The 12,932-nt window shown below is 42.9% G+C and overlaps 1 protein-coding gene across 1 annotated transcript in view; it reads right to left on the reverse strand.

The window, feature by feature from the left end:
* The window catches only part of PDXDC1 (pyridoxal dependent decarboxylase domain containing 1), a 43,042-nt gene that overhangs the window by 4,333 nt on the left and 25,777 nt on the right, over positions 1-12,932 (reverse strand). Inside the window, exons 13-19 of the mRNA XM_006910900.3 lie at positions 11,042-11,092; positions 5,755-5,818; positions 3,981-4,069; positions 2,861-2,966; positions 1,278-1,449; positions 567-685; positions 165-286 (exon numbers count right to left, since the gene is read on the reverse strand). Of these exons, the coding sequence (XP_006910962.1) occupies positions 165-286; positions 567-685; positions 1,278-1,449; positions 2,861-2,966; positions 3,981-4,069; positions 5,755-5,818; positions 11,042-11,092 (723 nt within the window). The remainder of the gene's footprint in view (positions 1-164; positions 287-566; positions 686-1,277; positions 1,450-2,860; positions 2,967-3,980; positions 4,070-5,754; positions 5,819-11,041; positions 11,093-12,932) is intronic.

Here is a 12,932-nt window from a genome sequence, read left to right on the forward strand (position 1 = left end):
GCATTCCTGACTGGCACCACGCCCAGCTCACAGGAAGCATTGAAAACCTCTTGGGAAAAAGTGGACAGACAGACATCTGTGCGGGTAGCTTTGTCCTTTGTGGCTCCAGCCTGTTTCTGGGCAAAACCCAGAAAAGGAATGAGACCCTGATTCATTGTACAGACCCTTGAGTTTTCCTCAATTTCTCGGGCTGTGACTGCAATGGTCTCCACGAGTTGAGAAATATCTACGTCGTCACTCGCCATGCCGATGTAAATACAGCTCTTCATGCTTTTATACTCAGGGCCTGCAGGAGAAAATGACAGATCCACTTGGTTCCTGAGTCCTCTGGCACAGGTCAGACACGGCCCGCTTGTCTGTGCAACAGCTCGGCCATGCGCAAAGGGCCTCCCTGCGGGGTGAGGAAAGTGGTTCTGACGAGGAGACAGGATGCCTGGAGTGGCTGCAGCAGGGGAAGGGCAGGCTTTCACTGCCCCGAAGAACTAAACAAACGGAGCCCATTCTCCTTAAGCCAGTTGAAAATGGCCTTCTAAAGTTCAGAGCTGATTTATTAAAGTAGTAATTACCCATTTTAAATGTAAGGTCAGATTCCAGTTCGTTTAACTTTTTCAGGAGTCCAGCATGGATTTTTTCCCCTTCTGGATCTGATTTCAAACTGCTCTTATCATCATTAGCATGTTCATACCTATAAATAGCATCAAACAACAGAATTTCAATCTAGAATATGATGTGAGTCTTCAGACACAGGATCACAGGGGGAGTATAAACTATTGGAGGGTACCAAGAACGTGGAGAGAGATGAATGTCTCAAAGAATGGCCAGGTCTCTAGGTCCGTGAAATCTAGAGAGTTGGGCGAGGTCTGGAAGTCTCATCATTTGTGACACAAAAGGGAGCTGTCCCTTATCCTGAAGGAAAGCGGTCGCGGGAAGGACCCCACATGCCGACTACCAAGGACAGAGGAGTTTGCTGCGCTGGGGAGCTGGGTTCTTTCCCTCAGTGATTTGTAATTCTCCACCCACAGGGGATGTAGTAACTTGTGTTGGCACAGAAAGAACATACGGCGACTCCTCTTGCACTGAGTGCGATGTGGGCCCCATTGCCGGCTGCACTGTGCTTTTGTAAAGTGCCCGGGTCATCCTGTAGAATTTTCATCAGCTGTGTACACTGTGCCTACATATATTCATCAGAGATTTCTAAGCTGGCTCACAAAATGACCTACCCGTGGTCTTTCTACAGCAATGAGAAATGAACACCAGGCGGCAAGCAGAAACTGTACCTGACAACCCCTATTCCAGGCCAGTTAGGGTCATCGACGTATAAGAGGCCTGCTGTCTCCGTCACCTCCTGCTTGAACTCCTCTCGCAGCTGTAGTGTACAAGTCAGGACTGGCAGCTGGCTTTGTATGCAGGCCACAAGCTGGTCCACATCCTCTCCCCGAGTTCCTAAACCTGAAATGTTCACAGAATGTTAGAGAAATGCTTGAGAGACGGCTGAAAAAGAGAGAGCAGGGCTCCCACTTCCTGTCAGAGAAGCCAACAGCTCTCAGCATATCCAATCAGCTGGAGCTGAGGAGTTAAAAAAGCCACTAAACCCAGATATGGTATTAAAAATTAACATAGCCAACTGCTCCAGGTGTAGACAGTTTTTCTTACCCAGAAGAATTAGCCCTTTTGATTTAATACACAATAAAACTCTATAGAAATCAGATTCTTCCCACAGAGACTCTGCTTAAGTTAGAAAATCATATCACAGGTTAAACTCAAGGAGGAAACCACACAGTTCTGTCTGCACATTACCATTTGGAGAGAAAGAGATCTGGGCAGGTTTGTGGCAGGGTGATGACAACGGAACCGAATCACTTCTGAAGGTCAGGCCCTGAGGGTCTCAGGGCTGCAGGGACCCGAGTCACTCCTTCCTCACGTCCCTCGCTTCCACTGCTGCACGGGATCTCGCTAAGCCTAACTCAAGCTGCCTCGGTGTCCTCAGCTCCCTTTTCTGGTTTAGAGACCAAGGCGCTGGGGCTGGGAGTGAGGCCCTGCACACACAGCTTCCTGAGGCCACCAGCCACCTTCACGATGGCTTTTCTTTGCAGGACAGATGCCTGCACTTCTCTACTTTGATGCCTTTGAGAAAACATCTTTCCAAAAATCTTGAAAACATCTCATGAAAAGCCATCCAACATTTTCTGAAAATATTTAAATCATCTCAGGATAAAGCACAACTAAAATTTTAAAATCTTTTTTCAGCTTATGTTTAAGTGCCTACTATATAATATGCCTGGCACCACCTAAAGCACTTCATATACATGATCACATTTTAATTTTCACATGGCTACTATCTGGAGATAAGAGACTGGCTCAAGGTCTCACAGGTATGAAGTGCCAAGGGGGCAAGGACCCAGTACTGTGTCGTAAAGCGCGTGTACTCTCAGCCGCACGCTTCCTTAAATGCCTAACACGGCAGTTCTCAACCTTCGCTGGCCTATTAGACTCACCGAGGGAGCTTTTAAAGGTCAGATGCCCAGGCTCCACGCCTGACCCAGAAAATCTGAGTCTCTGCCGGTGGGACTTCTCAAGGTTCCACAGGTGATGCTAATGTGCGGGCTGGGCTGAGAACCACTGAACAGAGAAGGGTCACAAGACATCAAAACATAGGAATTCGAGTGACTTCAGAAGTCTATTTCTGAGAAATTACACTGGAAGGCTAATCTGCCTAAATTTAGCCCAAAAGAAAAAGCCTCTCCAAAGAGAACAGAACATCACAAGGGAAAGCTAGTCAACCCTGAAGCATGGGCTTTAGCAGACTTGCCACCACTGCTCCTGGGAACAAAAATGAATGCAATGCACGGGGACTAGTTACCTGCTGCTGTCGCCAGAGGACTGAACCGCACGCAGACGCCCTCCACTTCCAGGTCCATGACAGTGAGGCCGCCCGCGGGCACCAGACGTTTCAGCTGTTCTCCCAGCTGAAATGGGGAAGGGCGCAGAGTGAGCACGGTCCCGCAGGAGGGCTGTGCCCGCAGACCTGCCCCGTCCGCCCCGTCCGCCCCCATCCACCCCAGTCCGCTCGGCCCTGGACAGAGAAGATGCAGGGGTTGGCTGCCTCTAATTTTTTGATTCTCTTTGAATACTATGGCAACTCCTTTTTAAAAACAGTAAATTTTACATTGATTAACTTAAAAAACCTAAGTTCGTTGTAGGAAAATCTAGGAAATACAGGTAAACCAAAAGAATAAAATAAAAATCATCCACAGCACACCACTGAGAAACACCCACTGCTGTCATGCGGTATGCTCGTTATAGGTGTTTCCCTGTGCGTGTGTTTTATTGTCATAAAACAGGGCGTCTGTACGCTGTGTAGTGACCTGCGTTTTTCACATAACTTATGGCCACTTTCTTTCCTTCATCGACACCTGGCCACAGGGCTTACACGGGCTCTTTTGAACACTGATGCACGGACGCACTGCCCCTTATTCACCAAACCCCATGGGTTAGGCATGTCCAATGTTTCTCCAGGACTGATGCTGCTGCGGTGAACGTCCTTACATCATTTAGAATGTTCTTTACACTAAAACCCTGGAAGTACGACCTCAGGGTCAAGAGGAAGCCCAGGCATGAGGCCCCGATCCGTATGCCGGGCTGCCGGGAGCTCTGGGGCCTCTGGCTCATGTGCCTTCTGATGTCAGCTGACACTGGGCAGAACTGTGACATGCAGCACCGCAGTCCACGCTGTGCAGGCTGTTTCACAGCCCTGCTCAGCAGCACGGAAATGGTCACGTGAAGCCTGGAGGCGACAACATTGAAAGGGCCTCCCAGAAGTCACATGGTTTGTGAGGCGGTGATGCGATTAGGAACAGAACCGCAGAACGAAGCCCAGCGTCTTCACACAAGGCTCCCTCGTCGGGCCTGGTTTCCCTGACGTGTCCAGGCGCCATCGCAACCACCCAGGGTGCAGAGGAAGCGCACGACTGTCCTCTTACCCAGCGATTCAGTGCGTCGCAGGAGCGTCTCTCCCGGCCAACCACCGACGGCGCCGTGTTGGGTGCTGGGACAGCTTTAAGCACTGGTTCTGACACCAAAACAGAGAGAATGGAGATTCACCTGCCAGAAGCACAGCTAACTAAACCGGGAACCCCCTACCGCATTTCATTTAGCTCCTAATTAACCCAAGAGAAAAATATTTTAAAAAATCAAATGTGTATCTTATGATGAATGGCTAAACAAAAGGTAGTATATACATAAAATGGACTATTATTCAGCCTTAAAAAGTAAAGCAGTCCTGTCACATTCTCAACATGGATGAATCTTGAGGACATTAAGTGAAATAAGCCATTCACAGAAGGGCAGATACTGCATGCTTCCGTTTTTATGAGGCATTTAAAGCAGTCAATTTTACAGAAACAGAATGTAGAGTGGTGGTTGCCAGGGGCTGGGGTGTGAGGAAGGAAATGGGGTGTTGTTTAATGGGGACAAAGTGTAAGTTTTGCAAGATGAAAAAGTTCTGGAGAGCTACTGTATGAAACTGTGAATACACTTAATACTACTGAACTGTATGCTTAATGGTTAAGATGATAAATTCCATGTTTTTGAACCACAATTTAAAAATAAATGTATCTTACTAAATTAGACATTATTCATGAAAAATATAACATTTGAATATATTCATATTACTAAAATTCTTAAGTTCATTTTAAAAGTTTTCTTTTAAGGAATTTCAAAAGGAAATCAACATGATAAGGTACCAACTGGTCTACTAAATACTGTGCAAGGTAAATTAGGGAACCTAATAGCTGGGCTTCACAACCAAATTATCCTCCACTCATCAAATGGTCTGGGTGCCTACTCATGCCAGGCGCTGTGCCAAGCAGGAGGGACATAAGGCTGATAAGGTTTCTGTCATCTTGGAGTTTACATTCTACTTGAGGAAACAGACCATAAAAAAAGAAATGAAATCACTATATATTGTCGTGAATGCCATGAAAGAAGGCAGGGGGCTCTGATGTGACATGGAGTCAACTTAGATAGACAGGCCCCTCTGAGGAAGTGGACATTATGGGACCTGAATGGTGAGAAGGAGCCAGCCAGAAGAGGAGCGAGGAGAAATGTGTTAGAGGCAGCAGGAACAGCAAGTGCAAAGGTCTTACTCTAGTAAGCGATTGGGAAAGTGGCCTAAAAGGAAGTCGAAGAGGAAGGCAAGGGCTAGAACCGCAGGCCTCACAAAGCCTAGTACAGAGCCTGGACCTTATTCAAATGAAACAGGAAAGTGACACAGTGTGACTTCCACTTTGTAATGCTCATTCCGACTGCCATGTGGAAAAGGGTCTGGAATGGGCTGCAAGTGACAGATCGGCTGAGAGGGGACTGTGGCCCTCTGGGAGAAAAATAACAGTGGTCTAGACTATGATGGTGGCACCTGGGACACTCTTTAAATAGGGACTCCTGGATCCCACTACTAAATCAAAGTCTCGAGGAAGTAGGGCCCCCCAAATCTCTATTTCCGAATGACTCTTCATCTGTTCCAGCACTAGCGCAGGGACTGAAATTTGGAAACCACTGGTTTAATCATAAGAAATTACTGGTAGAACGCTAAGGCATTCAGGTCTGGAGTTCTTGGGAAAATTATTAAACTTTTCTGAAATGATCAATGACGATTTTGGCAATCAAACTATCTTAGACTATTTAACATGAAATGGCTTAAGATTCAAAGCCCTTAAACACAGATATAAAAACAACTCTCTTTTTAAAATCACCTACCTGAACCTGGTAATTCCTGGAAAAATCTGAACACGACGACTGGGGAACTGAGCTCATCTTCCACCTGAAAAATGGAATCTGATATTACCCAGTACCATTAAATTCCAAACACCTACAAAAATGAAATGGAGTTTGAAAAATAGGCTAAAGATGTTGTATTTTCCTAATAAACACATGAAAGAGTTCAAAGGTTAATTTCAGTTGTTAGAGAAACAAAAATCAAGAGTTCAATAAAATTCTTAGAAATAATTATGTCAGTTCTGAGAATATATTGCTGAATTATAATGTCTGACACCGTTAACTGAAATTAAAGCAGGAGGAAATTTTAATAATAATGGATAAACAGAAGTCTAATATTAAAGATTAAAAAAAGGCAAGGAAAAAGTGGAACTAGAATCAGTGTTTAGAGAGCCAAAGCTTTCGAGTATTCAGAAATGATGCAAACTCAAGAGGGACTGATTGGAACTTTTCATACTCATAGAAAAATAGAGAACAAGTCCTTTCACCTTGTAAAACTCCCCGAAAAGGAGGCAAGTCCTGCTGCCAATGTACATAACCAAAGTCTGGAACTGAAACTATGTATTTTCACTGAAGCAGTACTTATATTCGGGTCAGGCATCAGGCCACCAACCTCACTGATGGATTTAATCACAGAGAAAACGCTAACTGCATGAAGATAAGCCAGTACTAAGTTCAGGCTCTCCACTGACAAACACATAGTCGGCCGTCAGCTCCACTGCGGGGTCAGGACACAAACGGGGCAGTAATGCCCCTGACAGACTGTGGTATTTTGGGGGTGGATTAGGGGGTGAGGAACATGGGGAGAGAGGATCTCTACGCATTCAACAATTCCAGTACTACTATTCTAGTCATAAGACCTACTTTCTAGGGCTGTGTGTCTCGCTCGTAGGGCCACAACAGGAAATAGTACCTTGGAAAGGCAGGAAGTAGTTGGCCCAAGATTTTCCCTATTGACTTTTCAAAGGCCCTTGTGGATGTGATTCAGATCAAGCAAGATATACATTCAAATCTGTCAATTATTAGGCCAATTCTTATGCTTTCATATCTACTATCTTCTTTAACTTATACACATAAACAAATAAATCTATTAATACTTTTAAAGTTAGAAGGGCTTAATAAATAGAATGGAGTTAAGCCCGATAAGGAAATAGGAACAAAAGCGGCTAAATTCTACACCCATTCTCCCGTCCTCAGGCTAAGGCAGAATGATTGCAGTGCCTAGACTTCTATATATATAGTCTTTGTTTCTTATTTCTTTGAGCTCAGTGGTCTCAAATGTCAGTGTGCATAAGAAATACTGTTATCCAGTAGGCCTTCCATAACCATGGGTTCCGCATCCAAGGATTCAACTAACCAGGGATCAAAAATATTCGGAAAAAAAAGTTACGTGTTGCTGATGTATACTATGTATACCATAGTTGCATCTGTACTGAACAAGTACAGAATTTTTTCTTTTCCTTATACAGTGTAACAACTATTTACATAGCATTTGTTATATTAGATATTATAAGTAATCTACAGATGATTTAAAGTACCTGAAAGGATGTGCATAGGTTATATGCAAATACTACACCATTTTATATAAAGCACTTGAGCATCTCTGATTTTGGCATCCATGAGGGATCCTGGAACCAATTCACTGTGGATACCAAGGGATAACTATATACATAGAATTCTGTTCTAGCTACATAGTAAACTAAGCTAATAATGAAGTTATCAATTCTAAATACTGAAAATGCTGTATTAAACATAAGTGATAACCTGCCCCCCTACCCCCCTCCCCCCAAAAAAAAGTTTAAACCACTGCTAGCTCACAAAGGTGAATCTAGAAAGAAGAGAAAACAGAAAGACTACTGTAAGCTGAGCTGCAGGACTGGGAGGAGAGGAGCACATATGGGGCCTGGAACTTGGCTCTAATGTTTAGGGTCCTGGGTCTTTAGGCCCATGAGAGGGATAGTGGTGAGTGTGCACAGCCAGGCTCTTTGAAGAATACTCCCCATGAAAAGATGGAGAGAAAAACTCTATCCACTGACCAGCAAGAAAGCTTAACTCTGCCTGAGGCTCTATAAAGGGAGAAAAAAAAAATTCTCTCATGAGAAATCAAACGCCAGGTGTGCACTGCACCTGGGCTGGATGTCCTACACGATATAGAATCCGAGAGCTGTGAAACCAACATACACCAATGGACCTAGGCCAATCACACAAGGGAAAAAATCTAGCTCATAACACAGGGAGCAAGAGTCAGTAGATACAGCTGAGGGGACAATCTGTGCGCCCAAGAATTGAAACACTCATTAAACTATCTGAAATAGACTATAATAACTGTGTTTTAATGGAGAAACAAAAGACCAGAAAACATTTAAAAGATAATTAAAAAAGATGATTTGAAAAGAACTAAAGAGACCATCCTGAAATTAAAAAGAAGTCACCGAAAGCAAAAATACAGTCAGCAGGTTAAAGAGCAGATTAGAGGCAGCTCAAGAGCAAATTACTCAACTTAAAGAAGATCTCTGCATTAAGGCTGCAAAGAATTGAAAAGTTTAAGAGAGACTGATGGAAGAGGGGAGGACAACAGTCAATGAGCAGCTAACTGAAGTTCCAGATGGTAGACTAGGGAGTCATATTTCAAAAAAATGATTTCTACATAGTTGATTTTAAAAAAGAATCCTCAGGTTCCCAAGCAGGATTTTCAAAATCCTTAGATGTATCATGGTGAAAGTGGCAGAACACTAAAGACAAAAATCTCATAAACCAGCAGAGATGTAAACACGAAACCAGACAGACTGCCCCATGGCGGCATTTTGAGATTCTCACGTGCAAGGTGGCAGTATTAGCTTTTCCCCTTACATGCTGACTAGAGGCCGCCCCTGGCTCTGTGGACAGGGTCTTGGTACTGGTGGCGGTGAGCTGGGTCTGTGTTTCTGGGATGCAAGAGGCTCCGGGACGGCTGTCTGGATAGGAAGGATGAGGCCATGGGAGCTTGGAGAAGGGAGCAGTGCAGTCAGACTGCTTTTCTTAGTGACCTGGGTTCAGGTGCTGGATGTGCCACCTACTAGTTATGGGACTCTGGACACATAACTAATCTGAGCAACAGGAATGGAAATAAGAACACTTCGCCACTGTGACATATTGTGAGGATTCCACAACTCTATGAAAGCACTATACAAATACTGTGGTAAGAAGCAGAAAGACATTTAATAGTTACTTACATTTTATGATGCCTCCCAAGATATACTGCTTTCCCATTTTCCTTTATCCGATATGCCCTTCCTACAAGCCCCGGAAACAGGACAAACTAATTTCTCCTGTAAACTGACCTACCACAGAGAGGTTCACTGGTGAAGAACACAGACTTTGGAGTCTGAATCCCAGCTCTACCGCTCTCCAGCTGTGTGGCTTGGGCAACCCATCAGATCTGCCTGTGCCTTAGTTACTTCACCAGTAAACGGGGAATGACCACTGCATCCAACTCATGGTTGAGATTTACCTCTTCATACCTGAATGCCTACTCTATGCCAAGTACTATATTTGGCACAGGGCTTAAAACTATAAAAAAAAACAGACAAAAGCCCCTGCATTTATGAAGTTTCTACAGGGAAAAACATGCAATGAACAAATATTAATACTATTTCATGTAGCAGTAAGTGCGAGGAAGAAGGAAAAAACCCAGAGGACAGAGAGTGACAGGTGGTGGTGGGGTGTGTATATAGGGTGGTCGGGGAAGGCCCCTCTGAAGAGGTGATATCTGAAGTAAGAGCTGAAGGATAAGAAGCTAGCCATGACAGAATTAGGGAGAACTGTGTTCCCAGGTAGAGGGACGCGCATGTACAAAGGAGACTGTGTGAGGGTTAAATGAATAACACACGTAAGGTACTCAGAACCGTGCCTGGTATACAGCAAGCACTTCACAAACAGCAGCTGTGACGATGACGAAGATGATGATAATGTTTAATGACAGGCCACAATCCCTCATGGTGTTTGCCAAATACTATATTCTCTACTGAGAAAAGCAGCCATTGGAAGGAGATGGACAGGGTTTATCGCTGGGTCCTATGTGGCCTTACAAAGATGCTCCAAACCAACGGGTGGTTACCTAGCACCAGCAGATCCTCCCTGCTTGGAGGAGAATGAGGGAGAATTAGGACATGAGGAGGGGACCGAGCAGGCTCAGTGAGGGAGAGACAGAAAGTACACAGGCCCAGCTTGCTCCCTACCAGCTTGCTCATTCTAATCCATAATTTGGGTTTCTCTGTTTGCAGTCAAAGGAGTCCAACCAACATACCTTCTCTGACAGCATCGCTCACAGGCTTAAGAGAATGACTCAATGTCACAGGTCCCCGTGTTATGGCTGAAATTAGAACCCAAGTCTCCTGACTTACATTCATCCCTCTTTCTCTCCAATGGGCCACGCTCCTCTTCCAAGTTAGAATTCAGGTCAACTCAGGTCATCTGAGTAGGCTCCAAGCTCGTATTCAGAAGGCAAGGCAGAGCGGCCCCCCTTTTCTGGTGCTTAAACCAAACCATGCACTAAAATGGATATAAACTGCATGAACCTGAACCCCAAATAAACTCAAATATTAGTTTTAAACTGAACTGTATCCTGCAAAATTGTCAGAGAAACATCCAGTGACTGTTTAAATTAGAATCTGACCTATACATTTTCTGAAATTCTAAAATGCAATAAAGCAAAACATGAAAACATTCAAACCTGAACTGATACTTGGTTATTAGCCTCATGAAATCCTCACTGTCTAGTTATTATCCCTAGGGAGGAATCTCTGACAGACTCTGGTATCTTTTAGGAAAATATCAGGGGAAGATGAGAGTGGAGCCACTTGCTTCCTTATTCCCGTTTGTGCAAATAAAAACTCTGGCGTCAGGTTTTAGAAAAAGTAGGCCAACGCATTCTGAGATAAAACGATTTCTCATTTCAGGAAGATGGGTGTTCAAAAATCACTGGGCAGGTGAAGTCAATGGTGTAATTAGATCGTTGTGCAATTCTTAATTTTAACAGAACAAAACTACAAATGGAAAAGCGCTGTGAAAAGCACAGTAGGGGTTCAAACAGTGTATGTGGCAAATTTCTAGGCTTGATGCTAACTGTGGAATGAGGTCATCAGTACATGCATGAGTCTCTTCCAAAGAATATGGTTTTACAGGAGCTGCCACAATTCCACTGAAATGCATCGAATCTGGAGAAAATCATTCTAAGTTGCTGAAGTTAAAAGTTATTTACTTCAAAAACGGATCAAATTATATACTATACCAAGATTTTGATGTGGTTCACTTTCTTCAAACTTTCTTGCAACCGTTGACTCTGCAAATAACAAAACAGCTCATGTGATTTCATTAGATTGACATGACATATTAAACAATTTTCATGAGGTCTTTGCCTGTCTGCAAACAAGAGTTTCAGTCAGATAAAGCCATCTATCTATTCGTGAGTCCCAAGTTCAACTGCCAATTCCTGCATTTCAACATCTGCAAATATTCCTTATTCTTTCAATTTAAAGTTATATTTAGTGGTTGAAGAAGAGCTTTTCCTGATGAGATATGTGTGAATTTTTCATATTAGCGATATATGGCATTCACTCATTCAAAAACCACTGAATGCAACAAAAGTAAAAATAAACAAGTGAGAATGCATCAAACTAAAGAGCTTCTGCACAGCAAAGGAAGTCATCAATAAAATGAAAAGGTAACCTACTGAATGGGACAAAATATTTACAAATTGTTTATCTGTTAAGGGGTTAATATCCAAAATATATAAAAAAATTCATATAATCCAAAAGCAAAAACCCCAAACAATCCAATTAAAAAACAGGTAGAAGATCTATATAGACATTTTTCCAATGAAGACATAAAGATGGCCAACAGGTAAGTGAAAAGATGCTCAGCATCCCTAATCATCAGGGAAATGCAAATCGAAACAATAAGATAGCACCTCACACCTGTTAGAATGGCTATTATCAAAAAGACAAGAAATAACAAGTGTTGGTGAGGATGAGGAGAAAGGGGAACCTTGTGCACTGCTGGTGGGAATGCGACCTGGTGCGGCCACTGTGGAAAACAGCAGGAAGGTTCCTCAGAAAATTAAAACTAGAACTACTGTATGATCTAGGAATTCCACTTCTGGGTATTTATCTGAAGAAAAAAAACATTAATTCAAAAAGATATCTGCACTCCTATGTTTATTGCAGTGTTATTTATAATAGCCAAGACATGGGAACAACCAAAGTGTCCATCCGTTGATAGATGAAGAAAATGTGACATGTATGTGGAATACAATGGAATTATTCAGTCATAAAAAAGAATGAAATCTTGCCATCTGCAACGATATAGAAGGACCTTGAGGTCATTATGCTAAGTGAAATAATTCACACTGAAAAAGACAAATACCATATGGTCTCCTTTATATATGGAATCTAAAACAAAACAAAATAAAAAGCTCATAGCTGCAGAGAACAGATTGGTGGTTGCCAGAGGCATGGAGCTGAGGGTGGGTGAAATGGATGAATGGGGCCAAAAGGCACACACTTTCAGTTATAAAATAAATCATGAGGATGTAATGTACAACATGGTGACAATAGTTAATAACACTGTATTGCATATTTGAAAGTTGTTATGACAGTAAACCTTAAAAGTCCTCATCACGAGAAAAAAATTTTTAACTATGTACGGTGACAGAAGTCTAGTTATAAACTTATTATTGTGGTGACCATTTCAAAATATATATAAATGTCAAATCATGTTGTACACCTGAAACTAATATAATTTTGTCAATTACAACTCAATAGAGAAGAAAAAAAATACTGAGTGCAAATACGTGCAAGGTACAGCACCTACTACTGGGGGAGGAGGAGCAAGATAAGCAAGAGCTGTTAAAGGCTGGTTAAGAGCTGGTTAGGAGCATGGGGTCTGGATAACCACACCTGGGTTCCAAACCTGACTGTGCCACTCGTCACCTGTAGGATACTGGATAAATTAATCTGCCACTTATTAGCTATGACCTTGAACAAGTTATTTAGCCTTTCTGTGCTTCAGTTCCCTGAATTATAAAATGGGGATGATAGTATCTATCTTGCGGGGTTGTGAAGATTAAATGAGTTGACATATGTTAAGTGCCTAGTAATAGTGTGTAAAACATGGTATGACAT

Source organism: Pteropus alecto, unplaced genomic scaffold (assembly GCF_000325575.1).
Source record: "Pteropus alecto unplaced genomic scaffold, ASM32557v1 scaffold34, whole genome shotgun sequence".
Taxonomy (NCBI): Eukaryota; Metazoa; Chordata; class Mammalia; order Chiroptera; family Pteropodidae; genus Pteropus; species Pteropus alecto.